Here is an 18,803-nt window from a genome sequence, read left to right as displayed (position 1 = left end):
TATATAATCTAACAAGATGGGCCACAAGATCATTCATCAAAAAGGCAGCCAGGACACGCATCATTACACTGGAGGAGATCCCAATTTTAGGTTAGGGAATCTCCTAACAGGAAACAGGAATGTCATGCCCAATGCAAGTCTAGCTTTTTTGTAATAGATGCTCTTCAAACTCTTCAGTAAAGCACGGTGTTGGCAGCATTGCGGGGCTGGAAGCTTGTCTTTAGCAAGGAGAGGTGAGCTGGTTAGAATTGATGTGAATATAGATAATCCTATAGCAACTCAGAACTGAGTTGAGAAAACCTTAGCAGAAAGCTTCACCATATAGAAGTAAATCCAGGCTTAAATAACAAGAGTTAAGAAGAATTCAGATTCAATCTGACTTAGCATGAACTAATCTTAAATGAAAAAAAAGAATGAAATCTAGATGTGAAAAACTAGGGGAGAGATGCTCCATCCAAACTTTTAACTTCAAAAGGAAAGGTTGTTTTGTAACATAATTAAAATAAGTAAAAAATATATAAACACCAAATTTTCTGGATATCATTCGCAAAACAACTTGCATAATGTGTGCTTGTCCTTATTTCTTATAATGAAGCCCTTTTTTGTATTGGTTTACTGCAGGGGTCGGCAACCCGCGGCTTCAGAGCCGCATGCAGCTGTTTAGCAACCACCACATTTCTTTCATTTAATGAAAGAAATGTTTACAAATATCTACATTACCAATGCAGGATATCCTGTATTTTTGCTTTGCAATGAGAGGTTGTCAAAAAACAAAAAGAGGAATTTGGAAAGGCATTTCCAGGAAAGGCATGCTAAATATGCATCCGACCACCAAGTTGGGAGTAACAGAAAAGTGCGACTGCAGAACTTCTGGATAAATTAGAGGAAAGCAAAGATAGATTTAAGAAGTGGATTGCATCTCCAAACTCCACTACTGCTGCTGCTAAGTCGGTTACGAGCATGGAAAACAATTCACAGATCGAACAGGTAGCGCTCTGATTCAGGGATGTGAACTTCCTTCCATTTTTTCCCTAAATCCTCAAGATTAAAAATAACACCAAGGCACGCTGGTGACGGTGGATGTGAGATTTCTGGGTTAGAGAGTACTGCTCTGATGGTTGTCAGTTCCTGCTTGGTTCCTCATGACTCCCAACAGAAACACGTCCACCTTTGAAAGATTCCTTTTCGTGTTTTTTATGATTTCATCGACGCAACAAACCCTAAAACGTGTAGTGAATTCCATGCGGTGAGAGCGTTCACTGCTTCTCCCTCACCTCATGCTATTATGTGACATTTGCTCCAGAATAAACATTTAACCGTGAATGCTTATTATATATCGAAGCCCATGTAGTCCTTTTTTATAGTGGGCTAATAAACTTAGAACCTGTGTTGTGTTGCATACGAGCCTTATAGAAAACTTTTATATTTTTGCAGCTCCAGACAGATTTGTTTTTGTTTTTTTGGTCCAAAATGGCTCTTTGAACAGTTTGGGTTGCCGACGTGCAATTTATAGTAATACACTGATATATGTGCTTATCATGTAAAAAAGATTTGAAGGGAATTAAATAATTCCCAAAAGACTGTTAGTCATAATCAACCTGAATATGAATGCTCTGGAGATCTATCGGCTTTACTTATAAAGGAAAAACATGTTTCTGTAAAGAAGGTCCAGTAGCAAGCTGTGTAATACCTCTGTCCTGAGTACTGCCCTCTGCACTGGCAGTAGAAGTCATCCGCACGAGGTACGCAGGTGCCGCCATACAGGCAGGGGTTCGAGGCACAAGGACTTATTGCGATCTCACAGTGTGTGCCCATCAAAGAAGCAGGACACTTGCAGAAGTAGCCTGAGGAGTTTACCAAAAAGAAGACTGTTAAGGAAGCGGTCCTGAGCAAAACTTATCTGAAATCAAAATTCTAAAAAGAATGTAGCTGTTTTTTTTATTATGCAGGTGTTTCATTAAAAATTAAACACATTTTAGAGATTTTCTACAAAATCATTTAATGATGAGGCAGCCTTCATTTGTCTCTTCTGTTTATAATTTATGATTATACAGTAAATAAAATAAAATAAAAGCAAAGGAATATTTACCTCCATTGGGCAAAGAGACACAGCTCCCTCCATTGGTGCAGGGATTGCTGGAACAACTCTCAGCAGGAGCAAGTGCACAGCCCGGGGCCACGTCAACGATGTCCTCCAGTACTGCGTTGCCCAGCCGAGCTCTGGTGTTGAGAGGCATTTCTTGACCATTCAAATGGATGGCCTCCATGCAGCCGCGCAGCCCGTTGGTGACAGGCAGGCTTCGGCCAAGACGTGGGGAGGGGTGCTGGCGGAGGTGTCCACCGAAGTAAATGTTGTTATCGAGGTTAAGAGTGCGCAGAGTGCCTGGAGCTGCGCCGGAGGCGGCGTGCACTTGGTCCAGCACCAGTTTGGCGTAATTACCATCCACCTCCAGGGAAACAGAGTGCCACTCCCCGTCGTTAACTTGAGCACTTTGGACTGAGACCAGGCCTGGACCGCTACCGCAGTCAAATTTGTATTGCAGGCGGCCATTTAAGATCTATTTCAAAGATAAAAAACAGACAGTTGGAATGTAAAAAGGCTAAATGTGCAGAATACATCAAAACTAGCCAATCATGTAACTTGGCCTTAACTTTGATATAGAATATAGCTTATTACATTTACAAAAAACTAATATACTTGATTTTATATTTAAGCATCTAAAATTTTAAAATAATATGTATTAAATAATTCATCGCCTCTTTGCCTGGCCTGCAGACTAATCTTGTGGACAGACTGAAAAGGGAATTGTGAAAAGTGTGAAAGAGGCTTCATTCTTCTCTATGGGCTCGTTGTGCAAACCAGAAATGCCCACAAAAGTGCATTCTCCACAAATGACTGTTTTGGTCCTTCTCCTCTCATGTCATACTATTTCTATTCTCTACTTCACCAAAAGGGTACATACAACAATCAGGGATTCATCTGCAGGCATTTATTAAGTTTTGCTCACTGCGTACCTTTTCACCTTTAGTGTAAGAGACTTGGAGATGAGGGCAAGTGAACTGCGGCAAATTGCTTACGTCGCTAATGCTAAATCCACAGGAATGTTTTTATTTTTTCTTCCTTTAAACGGTCTTTCAAGCTTTTCAGCTAAAATATAAATAGCTGACTGGGTTCAGAAAGGGGCATGGTCTGTTTTATGTTATTCTCTTCTTTAGATATGGTGATGTTGGGCAGTTAAGACGGCACACATTATAAGTCTGAAGATGATAATGAGATACAGCAAAATGAGTCACTACACACCTCCAGGATGCTGTAGTCTGTCCCTTTGGCATACATCACAGTGGCATGGCTAGAGAAGGTCCTGAGCCTCAGAGACAGCTTCATCAGCTCTTTGTTATCATTCTCCATCAGACGGTACTTCACAAAACCATTTCCACTGAATGTCAGTGAGTGGCCATCTGTAAAAAGATAAAAGACATTCAATTAGAACAGCAAGATCAGCAGAGGTGCTGATATAAAACACTGGGTTTAGAAATCAAGATGTTCATTTTCACAGCAATTTTTTGTTTGTTTTTTTGTTTGTTTTTTACATAATAATGATTCAGAATCTTAATTCAAAACAAAATGTGATACAGTGCAGTCTAATAGCCCTTTATTTCACTTATGTTAGCAACACCCGTAACAATTTTGTACTTTAGCATTGTTAGCATCTAGCACTTAGCAAGTCACAATATTCTCACAGTGCTTAATAATCATTTGTGCATTGTCTATAACCATAAAGGTTTTTCCACAGTTCCCAAAAGGCATTGAGATATTCTTAATAGACGTAGGAAGGAATCAGCAAGGCGTTTATATGGATTTTTCCTACTCTAACTGTTCCAGTATTAGTACTACAATCTCATGGGGACAATAACAGGCTTGAGTGTAAAAGCCATTCCTGAAGGAAGTGGGAGCAATCTTTCATATTGTTTAGGCTTCAAGTAGCAGTAGGTCATCCAGGCTGCGAGAGATTAAAGAAAGGGCTAAATCGCATAAAAGCAAACATTTTTTTTTTTGTTTTAACCTCAGTTTGTCATTAAAAATGAGTCTTTTGGAAATCTCAGAAATAGGGAAAGGGTTTACATTATCTAAGGAATGCACACAGAGACTGTTATAGCTGTGTTAACCACGCTAACCATTTAAAGACATTTAAGGATGCCATATCCATAATCCTTTTGTTTATATTTGAATAAACAAGACCAGGTTTTAATGCCATTACCAAGAAAATGTCATGCCATCACGTCTACTCTATATATACTCAGTAATGACTGCTCAAAAGAAACATTTCATTATTGTTCTTGTATCTTAGAGATAAGATGGACAATATAGACAGCATGTTGGAATAATCTAAAATAATATATACTAAAAATAAAGCCAAACATTTAACCCACATTTGTGACACAATCATTTTAAATTTGAATAAAAAAAATCAAAGATAGTAAGAGGTGTGATGAGGGATAATAAAAAGAGAAGCATTCTTACCGGAGCATTTGCCCTTCCTGCCCTCAGGACACACACAGCTATAAACAGTATCTCTTGGGTCAGCCACACAGTCCATCCCTTCTGGACAGGGGTTGTTTTCACACAGGTTGTTCAACACAGGACATCTGCCACCTGAATGTCATAACAATTGTCACAGTTAGAAACAGGAACTTAAACAGAAAAAAAACCCTTCATATACTCTAGTGTAATTAAATTACCGTCACACTGGCAGGAGGCCGTCCTCACATGCCGTGGGGTGACGAAGCTGAGGCGGGCAGTGCTGTGGGTTGACATGCTGGTTTTGTCCAGGGAGACAACCTCATCACAGAAGTGTAGCGGGCAATCAAGCCCAGCACACAGCTTCTGAACCACACGCACAATGCGGACACCAATCATGTCCTCGATCACAGCCGCAGAAGAGTTCAGTTTGCGGAAGACGACCTGGGGAATAATCAACAGGAGAAGACTCAGACAGAATGATAAGTACCACTTAAGAGTTTCTTTATCTGTAGATTAGCAGGCCTTGAAGACAGAACTGCAATGACTGAGAAGGGTACAAATTTAGAATAGATATAGGAAAAAATAGGTTTTATTTGCTTTTAAGTTACCTGAAAACATCCATTCTTTAAATTTAGACCAATGACTTTTACATTATGTAAACAAAACACATCTGATAGGTAAAAAAATGAAATTCCTCAAGGAACTTACCTCCTGGGATTGATACGGGCTGCCAGATCTATCCAAGGTCAACAGGACATCCAGATCTCCTTGCTCAGGCTGAAGGCTCACTAACTGAACCTCACTTCTCCTGACCCCGGCGATGTTTCTGAGCGCTCGCTGGAAGTTACGCCAGTAGTCCCCAATAAACTCTTCTGGGGCAATGTTTGAAAAGCGCACCGCTATAGAGTTGTCCAGGGCCTGACGGGATGCCTGACGAATGTGCACATTGACGTCCGCGGGAGTCGTAAAGCGTCCATCAGTCACTGTCACATTCAGAGGATAGTGGCCCACATCCAGAGGCCGCAGGGCGATAATTTTGCCATCTGAGGATGACACTGAAAACAATGCTGCACTCTTATCCACAGATGGCGAAGCCGAAGCAGCGAGGCTGTAGGTGAGGGTGTCGTAGATGTCCTGGTCAGTGGCATGAATCTTTCCTAAGACACCCCCGGGGTATTCCTCACCGGCAACAGAGACAAAAATGTCCAGTGGAAGTACAGCTGGGGGATAAATGCTCTCTTCAATGATGCGCACACTGATGAAGGCAGTGGAGGAGAGCTGAGGCTTGCCACTGTCTGACACCTGCACAAGAAAAAATAGACTATGAAGCTTTTCTGTTTTTCCAACACCAGAGGGCAATCTAACTCTTCTACTCCTCACCCATTCACTCAGTTAACAACATCCACATATCGCAAATGCTCCAGAGACAGATCCAACAAAACATTAACGAGATCAAACATTTTAACAACCACACTTTCACAGATTTTGGTATTTGGTTTAGCGTGAAAAAAAAAACAAAAAAAACAACTATTATGACTCAACTTTGAGCTTGAATCTTGTGTGCACAACGACATCACACTTTTCATGTCCCATCTGCCCACACATTCCTCCTCTGTTCCTTCCACTGAGGTAACACGGAATGAGGCCAAATCAAAGCTGCTGTCTTCTTTCTACAGTAGTCTTCTATAAGGTGCACTCAAGACTTAATGTCTTCTTATATTCAGCTATTCTTATTAGGTTTCCTTCAGTGCTACAGACTCTTAGTAAATACTTCTGGCAAACTTAGGTGATTGAGAAGCTTAAAGAAAAGCATTGGTAGGCAGATGGGAGAATATGTAGATGAACAGTAGTCTGCTGCAGCTCGACAGTTAAATCACTGCAAACTCCCCACCTTTATCACCTTGGCTCTGTGACTCACCTGTGCTTGAAGTAGGTAGTGTTCTTTGGTTTTCCTGCTCAGTACCCCTGTGGTCACAACAGAACCCTGCTGATTGATGTGGAAAGCTCCGCCATGGTTCCCATCCACAATGGTGAAGGTGAAAGGTGGGCCGTTATGTGATGCATCTCGATCACTGACAGCCAGCTGAAGAATACTTGTGCCTTTTGGTTGATTCTCCTGTAAGACAAGATGTGGAAGCTGTAATCAAAAGAAAGGGTTTACTCTGAATCATTGCTTTCTCTATTACATAAATGTGGTGGTTTTGTGGTTAAACAGGCACTTAAAGAGCATAATCTTTTGAATCTTTATATATATATAATCCTTTAAACTTAGCCATTTACATTTTTTAAAAGAGTGAACAACTGATTTCTTTTATGAGTTTCTTAGGCCAATGAAGTCTCTATGCTGTAAAATTGGTGAGTGATGGAAGGTTTTCATAAGAGCTTTTATATGTAGCCATGTTACCTTTAATGATGAACTTTCTAGTTTTTAAAATGGACAAAAGGAGAGGTAATATCTTTTTTTGTTTACACATCTTGTGTTTATTTTTTTATTCTATTTAATTGTATTTTATTGTATTCTGCTGAATCCCTTACATTCAACCTCACTATTACATTCATTTGTGTTAAAAAAGTGCTAAAAAAACTATTGATCTTCCTGAGGCTGTGTGCAGATATATATACCCTGAGACTTTCTCAGGCTTTGATCTTAGGGAATTACTACTTTGATCAACCCCTAATTGGGCATACTATAGAACCAGTAAAATGGTTTAGGAACGTTCAGGTCTGATGCACTGTACAAGTTTCCATGATTACTGTGCATTAGTTACATACTGTAAATATATATTTAGAATTTGAAGCCAGTCAGAGGTATTCAAAATCATTTATGTATAAATCTATGTAAAGTTTTACAATAAAACTATGACTAAAGAATGGATACTTTTTTTTTTCTTTCACATTCACGTCCCATTTCACAAAGTGTAAAATAAGAAGCTCTATTTACCACAGTTGACTTTATGGGATCCATAGGTCAGTTCGGGAGATATTGATATGAATCACATTCTCTGGGTTTGCTCGTGGATGTGACATGCTTTACGCTCCTGTTTACCTGATCTCTTTGTTGTGTCTATGCTGCTTTTGATGCATTAGCGAGAGAAATTACTGCTTCTAAAGATGCACAAAATACTAGCCACAAGTGTACCTTAAACCGAATCGTAGACTCATGCAATAAAAAAGGGTAATCTGGACATTGATCAATATTAAATATTGGAGAAATTTTTCACAAATGAAGGGAGCTCAGATGTGCCCTGTTAATAAAAAGAGACCCAAAGCTTGCCCTATTCTTGTTAAAGGTAAGGAGCTCCAGTTAAAATAACCTCAGTATCTAAAGCTTAAAAATATATATCTCAGATGACTTTACGCATCTTAAGAAATGACACGTGAAGCCGCAGAGGCAGAATGTGGTAGGTTTCCTCTCATTCCATGTGTGGGAACAACACTGGTGTCATTTCAACATGTCACCAGAGCGGGCAAACATCGATAAAAACTCTACAACTTGTGCCATGCTTCTGCCTTTTTAGTCACAGTCCCTTTCCAGAAACAGTATGACAATCCTAATGATAGAAATACATGATTTCTAAATGTGCACAAATGGTGAGTTTGTTCATCAGTTATTTTTATTGCATCGACCCCCTCATTTATTACCTCGTATTGCTCTTCTTTGTCTTCTTAAAAGGGCAGGGAAGAAAACTCTTCTACCAAGCTTTCTCCACTCCATTAATGTACCTTCCTTTAATGCCTCACATCCATCCCCCTTACTCTAATAAGCTATCCCTTCTCATCCATGCACCTAGCAGATTTCATTCTCAGTCACTCCCTTCATCCCTGATCTGCATTTTTGCACTTTAAATTCAACCTCTGTCTTTCAGTACCCCTGATTCTTCCTTCCTCCTACCTTTGTTCTTCCTTCATCCTCCTACTTGCTTCTTGATATTCTCCTTGCAAAGCCTTCCCTTATTTTTCTCTCTTAATCCCTCTCTGTGTCGGCTGCAATCCCTCCTGCAGCCCCATCGTCTCTTTCTCCCTCTTGATCTATCTTTTTCACTCTAATCAGCAATCTACACTCTCTGCTTCCTCCCCCTCTCACCTGGATGATGAGGCTGTAGTTGGCCTGGGAGAAAAGAGGCGGGTTATCATTGACGTCTGAGATGTCGATGTTGATTATGGCAGTGCTGGACAGAGGAGGCACCCCATTGTCTTCGGCGACCACCTTCAGAGTGTACCCTGAAGTCTGATGGAAACATAGACAAAGAATGCATTGTAAATAAACGCAGCTGCTTTTCGGACTAATAATGTAGGTCACAGAACAACTCTTGCAATTAAGACTAGCATGACTTCTATTGGATTATGCAAAGATTGCAATAACTTCCTCAATGGATTAAAAACAGTCAGCAATGCTGCTCCACTCACTCTCTCTCTATCCAGCAGGCGAGCAACTTTAAGTTCTCCTCGTAGCGGCTCCATGGTAAATGGGCTGCCTTGGTTGCCATCGACAATGGAGTAGCGAATGTGACTGTAGGATGGTCCATCAGAATCCTCCGCCATCACCTTAGAGTTCAATAAAATCCCATAATAATTCAGTTAACAACTCTCTGTTATTATGTCAGTGTAAGAAAAATGGATAAAAATAGTAAGTCTGCCTTTGGAGGAGCAAAGATATGCAAAAAAACTGTTTTCACTTGAATTGTGTATGATACATGCTTCATTGTATTAAGTAATTGTGTTATTAATTTTCCTTCTCACTTTTAAGCTTTTTCTTACATCATAAAACACAGAATTTGAACTTGGCTAAATTTCAAAGGGCCACGGCAGATTTGTTATAACCCTGCAGCTTTACTTATACACAGCACACACACACAACAAATTCTATATGCATAACACTAAACACCATAATAAATGTCAAATTCAGAAAGGGATCCCTGGGGAAATTAGCTCACAGAAAGGATTTACAAGTATAAGACAATGGCATGCATTAAAAACAAATATTTGACGGTTCATTTATATTCAAGTAGCTGAGATAGATGGATAACAGACTGTGAGTGGGGCTCAATTTGTGTGCCTGACTAAAGTTTACTCATACCTTACACTATATAGGATGTCTGTTGGGTTTTAGCATGCCCCTAATGACAGTATGCCCCTAATTTAGCTGCTGCACCAGATGGTCGTTTGCCACAGGTGGAGATAATTGATAGAGAATTAAGCGAATAATATGTGGAAAGTAGTGAGGAAATGAACAGCAGAGGGAGAACATGGCTGACAGAAAATTAGGAGTTATGAAAACATATCAACCCCTTCATACCTGTTTTTGAAAAAATATGAACGCCCTTACCGTTAATACTGTCTTCCCGAGCTCTGCATCCTCACTGATGACGGTAGTGTAGATGTCCTGGCTGAAGACTGGGTGGTTGTCATTAACATCAGTGAGGTTGATATTTACAGTGGCAATGTCGCTGAGTGGAGGGGAGCCCCCATCTGTGGCCTCTATGGTGATGTAGTATTCATGGGAGGCCTCATAGTCCAGTGCCTCAATCACAAATACGTCACCTGCAAGGGAACAGGAATTTGTGCTTACTCAATTAAAAGAATCAAATGTTTCAAAATGTAGCTTAAAAAAAGAAGTATAGATCAAAGCACAAATGTTTTCTGTACAAAATTATCTTATGGCAATTTTTTCTACAAAAAAATCTGTTGAAATGAGGTCAAGTGTGTAACCAGGAGCCTCTCAAAAAACTGCAGCTTTATTACTGTTTAGGTTTTTATTTCTGAGGAATCTATCATAGGAAGTGGAGGCCTGCTGAGGTACAGTTCTCCTGTAAGAAGATTTAAAGGTAGCAATCTAAAAATCCCCACTGTTTGTATCAAACTATCTTTATCTTTATCAGAATCAGTATCAGACATACTTTAATAATCCCAGAGGGAAATTACAGAATTACATTATCTGGTGAAGTTAACCCAAGCAGTTGTTAGGAGTAGCAGATGTGGTCAATAAATGCTGGATGTCAGAGCCTAGTATCCACATACAAGTCTAAAAAACTTAAAGCAATCTCCCAATTATGCCAAATTAAAAACTAAAACCTAAAAACTAGCGGGGCAAAGTCTTTTAGAAGCACTGAAAAAATCTTTTTAAATAACCTGTCTGTATTCAAGGTACTTGGTAGGAAAAAGAAAACCATAGAAACATCTTTCCATGATGAGGGGTTCATTGTTATCGTCCTGACTGCATTTAACTGTTTCTAGGTGAAAGAGGATCAAAGGTAGGTCAAAGGTGAACTGGATGATGTTATGCTGAACAGTTTTTAGAATAGCTTGAGATTGATGATCTTTAATTTTATTTGTAAAAACAAAAACATTTTATTAGCAATGCAATTTTACCATTTATAATACATCAGAATTGTACAAGCTCATGAAACACTACATATAGACTTGTCAAACCTATTCTATTTTGGTATCCCCTTATACCCAATCCTAAATGACGAGGATCACTTTATTAAATTGCTCTGTTTACATTTTAGCAACTATTGTGGAAGAGAGCTATTGCAATATTGAATCATTCTTCATATTTTCGTTGTAGATGATGCTTTAATATTAGATGATAATGAGATTGTTGAAACTGCAAATACTATTATCAGAAACATTTCTTCTTGCGCTTAACAAGTAATATCATGAAGAAGAATGTTTCCATTAATAACAGATTAGTGACGTATATCATCTTCAGAAATTTAGACGGCACCAGTTTGATGAACTGATTCTAAATAATCCAGTAAGTTTATTCAAATCTGAGCTGATAGTTTTTGGATGAAATCAAAAACAAAACTGAAGCTCAAACCTTTAGCTTCTATTTGGGAAACATGAAATGACAGATCACAATAAAACATTTTTTTTTACTTACCAGTGCGGGGGTCCACACTGAACATGCCATGTTCATTCCCACTGATGATGCTGTAGGAGATTTCTCCGTTAGCGTCTGAATCACGGCTTGATGCCTGTACTCTTATAACTTGGGTTCCCATGGCCACATCCTCAGACAGGTTGGCTGTGTATTCGCGGTGCTCAAAGACCGGTGGGTTGTCGTTGATGTCCAGCACTGAAACTATCACCTCACAGAGTGAAGAATAACGTGGAGAGCCCTGGTCGCTAGCACGAGCCTTCAGTTTGTAAACTGACTGCACCTCACGGTCCAGTGGGCGCTCCAGGGTTATCACACCGGTTTGCTCGTCAATGGAGAAGAATCCGTCAGCAGAGTCAGCCAAGGAGTAGACGATGTCACTATTAAGACCTGGAATGACCAAAAATAATGATTCAGTGATTTTTCCAAAATGGAAACATTAATGGGACTTAAGCAACCCCTCTTTTTTCCATTAAAAGCTTAGAGTTAATTGGTTTGAGTGTCTGACAGAATTTCATCCCTCCCTTAAATCAACGGGAACAAGCATCCTCCTTTTAACCCCCGTTAATTGCTGCTTCATCGGTGCTGTAAAGTCCTGTCATTTATTTTACTTTTGAACCAATTTTCATGTTTAAAAATCTGAAATGTGTCACAGAGAGAATGACATTTTTTTCAGATAATGCAAAAAAAAAAAAAAAAAAATCAGCTTTTTTCTGAGATCATCAAAAGGTTTTAATTTTATTCAGGGAATGACCGTCCCTCAAGATTTTTAAATGCATTGTGTTTTCTTTTGCAATTAGGAAGTACTTTTGTGTTGGTTCATAACTAAAGCTCCATTTCAAATACTCTGCATCTTGTGGTTGTAACTCTAAAACAAAATATGCAACATTTAAAGGGGTTTTAATACCTTTGAAAAGCACTGTAAATGATCCATGGTTCACTGGCTGCTTGTGAACACCAGCTGTAAAAGCCTGATCTACGCCATCTTCATAACTCATGTCCTCCCACAAGTGTGATGTACCCAGCAACAAGACAAAGACTGATAACGATAATAATCATAATCCTTTCCTGCAGGTGGTCTCCATTTGGAATATGCTATTATAGTCCCATTTATCAGGTGAGTGCCCTCCATCCTGTCTAGATCTCATTATAACGCTGGGGAGATGACCGTAGGGAACCCCGTTATATGGATTCTCATCACTTTCATCCGATAGGAACATTTAGAAAATGTTTGCTTGATGAGACTTAGGAGAATTGTTTTATAATATATCTGCCCGTATTGTCTTATATGATTACTTTAATGATGCATATCTTTGTCCCTGGGCTGAAATCTTGAAAATTAAACAGAGCTTGAAAACATTTGGTTAATTAAGCTGTTACTGTATAAACAGAAAATGAAATGGCTGCTGATATCACATGCAGGGTGTCCTCATCAGCTTAGAAAGACAAAAGACCTGCTTAATTTAAGCAAACATGAAAGCTGTTTATAGCACAGTTTGTTCTATTACTTCAAATGCCTATAGTAGTTTTCCTAAAATGTCCATTGTCCCCCTAGGCCGGCGGGCGGTCTTTGCTTCAAGAATTTCAAGTATTGCGTTTTCTTGTTCCCATAGTGGGATCAAGAAAGAGGTAGATGCAAGGAGACACTATGGAAGACCCAGAACTCACTGGAGCAGCTATAATTACCACCTGGTTCTGTGGTAATTATAGCCTCAGAGGGAATAGTGGTCGAATCGTGCATTGGTGAAAGATAGTGAATGAATGAATTAACAATGACAAATTAAAGCTAGACTGGAATATGATTTCAAAAGTTTATGCAATTTATAAAAGATTTTTTAAACAGTTTGTGAATTTGTGAAATCGTTTTTCTATTAACAATCAAAGTATTTGAGATTCTCCAATAATAGGTTAAAAAAAGCAGGGAGTTTGTAAAGACTTTACTTGGGACTAAAGAAACATTCAAATTCCCCCAAAATAGTAGAACTTTAGAAGCAGAATAAAGGAAATAAGATTGCAGAGCCAGGGGCAAAGAGATACACTTAAATCCAGGTGGTGAGATAAAGAAAAAAGCAGAATCAGAGAGGGAATTTTGAAGTTTATCACAGATCAAGGGCACCAGTCTGGCTCTGTGTCTCTGTCTGGTTTATAATCATTCTGCACTGATAAGTGCTGCCTCTCAGAGATTGTAACGGGAGGCTGAACTGGGAGAGCAACTATGTGGGTGAGGAACAGACATCATAGAGAGATCACAAAGACTGTGGCACACAGCAAGCAGTGCCAAGAATGAGTCCATTTTTAAAATTCAGAAAGTATGGGGTATAATGCAATATTTCTCTCTGAGGAGGAGAATTATATTAGATTTTAAAATTTCATGCTTCAGTAGAAAGACAACCGATTGAAGGCTGTGTTAACTGGGTCAAACCTACATTTTTTTTTTTTGGCTCTCTACGAGAGTGTCTGAGTCAAATGTGCAGTGTTTGAAGCTTGTAGCAAACAAGAAATACTACACAGACAAACAAAAAATTTACTCTAAATATATAAATATAATATATCTCTACCTGCCTCTGGCTAAACTTCAGGGTGTACATTGTTTTTTTCCTCCACTTCTGAAATTGCTCTCGTCCTTGATATGTTAAATCTAAAACGCATTTTTGCAAACCAAGCATGCGCAACAAGAAGTCTTAATGCCAGCTTTGTTTACACCATTTATCATTTGACTCTAAGGGGCCTTTTTCAGGCATGTTATTCACTCTGTCAGCAGCCTCACTCCCAAAGAAAATAGAACGAGACAGAGAGTTGATTCTCTGTCAGTCAACAATCTGAAACGGTTCTTCGAGCTTGGTTGTCCTGCTTCAGTAAACTCAGAAAGCAATCTGGAAAGGCAGGTCCACCAGTCTGCTAGAAAAAAAAAATCTCAAGTAATTCCAATGGCTATTAAATTGGAAGGTTTTAAGCTCTCAGAGCTATCCATGTGTGAGCCTCTTAGTGATTGGCAATGTTTACTGAAAGGAGGAGACGCCTGAGATAAATATGTGGCCCCCATGGTGATGCGCTAGGTAAATGGAAAATTGCAATCCTCCCCTTTGAGAATTTAGCCTGAAGAGAGAGAAATTTCATTAGAGTGTAATGGAGCTTTTAATTTTAGGGGTTGATCATTCATAAAATTTCACATTTGTTATCCTTCCCCCATGTCATTTAGCCTAATGCAGCTCTACAGCGAGAAGATAATAAGGGCACAGCGAGTCAGCACTGAGCCAAGATGAATGTGTAAACGCCTTAATAGTAAAGATCGACTGTCAAAGTACATTCTGGAAATCACCTGAGGTTAGTGTCTCTGTGTGACTAAACTATTAGACCAGCTCACAAGTAATTTGCAAGTTTATTTTCTACCAATTATCTTTTATTACCACAGTAGGAAACAAAGATGGTGTAAAGAAGACGGAGTATAAATACTTCAATTCTCACCTAAACAACAGACTCAAATGGAGTAGCAACTGTAAAGCCCAGAAAGGTTAGACCAAAGGTACTTTTTTAAGAAGTTAGGTAGTTCAGTGTTTGCAGCAGGATGCTGCATATCTACAATAAGTCTGTTGTGAAGAGTGGGATGTCTTCTGATATAATGCCAAAAAGCTCGACAAGGCTAATAAAGAAGGCCAGCTTTGTCCTTGTTACTCTTCTAGAAAACTGTAGAAATGATTTCATAAACAATATGTTTTTTTAAACTAAGACAATCCTGTAAATTCTCTTCTGGCTTTGAAGGGTCCACTGTAAGACATACCGCTGCAACATATCCTTCATGCTTACAGCTATTAAAATCTTTAACAACTTGCTGAAAAAAAAAAAAACTAAACACTAAGTATTCTAACGGTTTGTTTCTTCTGAACTTGAATCTAGTTTCTAGTGCCGGTCTCTATCCTCTTTTTAAAGTTGTGTGATGCTATTTTGTTCCTTCAAACTTCTACCTGTGCTAAGACCATTATAAGACTGTTATTTACAGATATTTTCTTCACTTATGAGGGCAAAAACTAATACAATGCTCAGATCTCAACAACATATATAGGCATTTGTTTACTATTTTCAATCTAATAGCTCTAATAAAGACAGTAAACACACCTTGTATCCTCCAAAAGTGTTGCTAATTTGTCTTATAAAATGTGACAGATTGTGATTATCACTCCTGATTAATCCAAAACAACTATGAGTGAGTTTCAGCTTATAGATAATATCTATTACAGATACAAAACCAAATTACTCCACATCATACTGTGAGTAGATAAAATAATAAAAGTTTTATACAGTCAGTTGTAAAAGTAGCCAAGGAACATTTCTCAATCTGGGTAGAAATGGATGCATAGTTGAAACAAAAATTTCCATGCATGACAAGTACTTCTGGCACCAAAAACAGTCTGTTACAGAAGAAAAAGTACCAAATAAAGAAATGTAGTTGACTGTGGATCAAGGGGTAGAGTGTTCCTGCCATCCTCTGTGTGTGCCTGGTCAAGGCAACCAATCAAGAGTTGTCTTTTGGTCTCTGCTGGAATATCTGCGTGTTTGTGAGCACGTTTAAATTCGGCTATAATATAAAATGGGTTGAGTGGTCAGTTCAACTAGAAAAGATTTTATTTAACAATTTGTTGCACATTGATTTGTTATGGGCTGGAAATGTTTTTATTACCGTATTTTCTGGTATTTTGTGCAATTAATTATTTTAAAAAACTGGAATTGTACATAAATAAGCCCCACTGGGCTATAACCCACTGATATCTACTAAATTTTCTCCCACCAAACCTGTAGGGGGAGCTCTACATATAGCCCCCAGTGTAGAAGACAGCTAGCTCCCATTAGCTTGTTGGCTCGCACTAGTAAGAGCTTCTACTGAAAGATGGGGCTTCGTCAGCTCTTTAGGAGTTGAGCCCAGTCTCTTCCTTGGTTCGTTGCCTATATTGCCGAAAATAAATGTCAAAATGTGTGAATTAGGCACATTTGTTCTCGGTCATGCCTGCTGCTAGCATGTTCTTGTGCTAAATTAAAATTAGTCCTTTATTCTTCCATTTCCAACTTTGACTTCCCCTCTGGCGGTTAGAAAAATCTGCAGAAAAGCTGCATCTTCTTATTAGCCGCATGGTTGGGGGAAAAAAATTGGGAAGCGTGGGAAAAAGTAGCAGCTTATAGTCCGGAACATATGGTGATATTTCTTTTTTTACATGCCATTTTATTGAGACGTTCATGTCCACTTTTCAATTTGAACATTTTAAATGTGAGATCTTGAAAAGATGGAATTCCAAACAGAAAAGACAGATGGTCCCACCTACAAATCCAATATGTCAGCCTTAAATGTAAATTGGATGTATGGATGGCTCAATGGGTGAGTGATAAAAGAATGTTTCATTTGTTTTCTTTTTTTCCATAGATCATTTTTCTAACTCCAGTAACTTTTCTTCAAGCTCTGAAAAATATAATCTGCAGGAGATGCTGATCCTGGATTCCTTCATGAATCAATGAAGATGATGGAAGAAAAAAGGATCTTTCAAACCGTGACAAGTTTTCATTCTTACCTAAGAACCTTTTCACACTATATTCAGTTTGAAATACGTCTGTGGCGAAAATAAAAAAGATGGATAAAAAAACTGGTGTCAAGTGATGCATTAAACTTTTTCTTGAAAAAAAGACAACCCATGGAATAAATCCGAGAAAATGAAAAAGTCTTGTTTTGTACCTGGGAAAATCATGGCTATAATGACTATACATTGCATTTAAACAGCAAATTTTTACTTCTTTTGTGGGAATGTGAAAGCATGTTAAATGGTATTCTCTAAAATAAGGCCTAATGTTTAGAAATAGATACCAACTGTTCATTTTCAGTGACATTTTAAAAATAAAGCTAAATTAAAATGACATTAAGCGACTGACCTAACTTCACATGTATCAGACCACAACGGACTCAGCTTTCTGTTGAAGTACAAAAAAAAAAAAAATCTCCTTACCTGTGTCAATATCATGTGCTTGCAGTTTTCCAACAAATGTGCCAGTCTCTGTGTTCTCAAACACTGTGAGGGAGTAAGAGTCGGATGAGAAATGAGGTAAGTTGTCATTGACGTCCTCCACAGTGATGTGGATTTCAGCTTCGCAATATCGTCCTCCTCCATCCAGTGCTCGCACTCTGAACTTGTGCTCATCTTGTTCCTCTCTGTCAAGGGGCTGCAGTGTCTTCAATTCACCTGGAGAGTAGAAATACATACATATAAGACTGTGTTAACTGACAAGCACAATATATAGGTCAAAGATTGAGCTTTTATAAAATCTTGTAAGACATTTCAAGCAACTAGTAGTTTCAGGATATAACAAAGGAAAATAAATACAATAAATTATTCAAGCGCAAGAACAGATAGAAAGAGGCAAAGCGGAAGGAAGGAAAACATTAGAGTTGGCAGCAAAGAGCAGCTTGAAAGCATCTTGGGAGGCAATACAGTCAGCATTACCACAACCATGGTGGAAAACTCCAGAGCCTCTTAGCAATCATAATAAGCAAGTCTCCTAGCTGTCTTTGCTACAAAAAAAGAGAGAAATCCTTCTCCTTAGCAGCAGCATTGAGTGCTACCAGAAGACAGCTGGATGGTCTTTTCCCTCATTCTCTGTTTGCATGACAGCAGATGTGAGGAAAAGCTGCTAAAATCGACTGGTTTAGTTCGTTATGCTTCCCTTTGCATTTACTGCACATAGAATCTTAAAAGAACAGGTTGATTTTGAATAACTGGTACTGTTTTTATTTTTTTTTTCCTTCTTCTGTTTGCTTTTCCACCAAGCAGCCAGATGGAACGTCTGATTTATAGTGGTTCCCAAAGGAAATAATTTGTGAGAAGTATGGGAGACATTAATTCAATCTAAGTCTGCTTCACTGTGATATTGTGCTGCTGAAAGGCTCTAAAAAGCACAGCAGGGAAATGTTCTGGGTCCTTTTTAAGAAATATATGAATACAAAGTAAATAAAAAAAAACTTCTTGATCTTCTGGGGCTTACACACTCAGACAAGTGCATGCATAAAAACAAAACCCTTTCCAAAGAAATAATTATCTCTTGAGATTGTCAACCTGCTGAGCCACTTTTTGTTTAGTGAAGTTCTGCTTTAGGCTGAATCATGATAAACTTTAACGTGTCTGAATAAATGCCCCCAATAACCTGAAAAACCTAGATAAGTAAGTAAAATTCTACACATTCACACTCATTTGAATTTAATGTGATGAACCAATACAAAGTAGCACATACTTGTAATGCAGAAAAATGAAAAAATAAAATCCTTAAGTGTCTAAGCATTCAAGTCTTGTTACTCTGATATCACAGCAATAAGTCCAGTACAGCCATTTGCCTTTAGAAATTACCTTACACCCCAATAGTCTACCT

The 18,803-nt window shown here is 38.6% G+C and overlaps 1 protein-coding gene across 7 annotated transcripts in view; it reads right to left on the bottom strand.

The window, feature by feature from the left end:
- Window positions 1-18,803, bottom strand: part of fat1 (FAT atypical cadherin 1) — a 97,011-nt gene that overhangs the window by 8,316 nt on the left and 69,892 nt on the right. For all 7 annotated transcript variants that reach the window (XR_001481705.1, XM_015390805.1, XM_015390804.1 and 4 more), the window contains 12 exons: window positions 17,390-17,623; window positions 11,409-11,795; window positions 9,849-10,063; window positions 8,930-9,067; window positions 8,607-8,750; window positions 6,441-6,638; window positions 5,231-5,824; window positions 4,741-4,963; window positions 4,523-4,654; window positions 3,302-3,459; window positions 2,090-2,558; window positions 1,691-1,844 (listed from right to left, as the gene is read on the bottom strand). Coding sequence is in view for 6 of the 7 variants with exons in the window: in XM_015390805.1 (XP_015246291.1) it covers window positions 1,691-1,844; window positions 2,090-2,558; window positions 3,302-3,459; window positions 4,523-4,654; window positions 4,741-4,963; window positions 5,231-5,824; window positions 6,441-6,638; window positions 8,607-8,750; window positions 8,930-9,067; window positions 9,849-10,063; window positions 11,409-11,795; window positions 17,390-17,623 (3,046 nt within the window). In the remaining variant the exon portion in view is untranslated. The remainder of the gene's footprint in view (window positions 1-1,690; window positions 1,845-2,089; window positions 2,559-3,301; window positions 3,460-4,522; window positions 4,655-4,740; window positions 4,964-5,230; window positions 5,825-6,440; window positions 6,639-8,606; window positions 8,751-8,929; window positions 9,068-9,848; window positions 10,064-11,408; window positions 11,796-17,389; window positions 17,624-18,803) is intronic.

Source organism: Cyprinodon variegatus, unplaced genomic scaffold (assembly GCF_000732505.1).
Source record: "Cyprinodon variegatus isolate N-32 unplaced genomic scaffold, C_variegatus-1.0 Scaffold514, whole genome shotgun sequence".
NCBI classification, from domain to species: Eukaryota; Metazoa; Chordata; class Actinopteri; order Cyprinodontiformes; family Cyprinodontidae; genus Cyprinodon; species Cyprinodon variegatus.
Note: the sequence above shows the minus strand (reverse complement) of the source record. Positions and strands in the feature narration are given on the sequence as shown.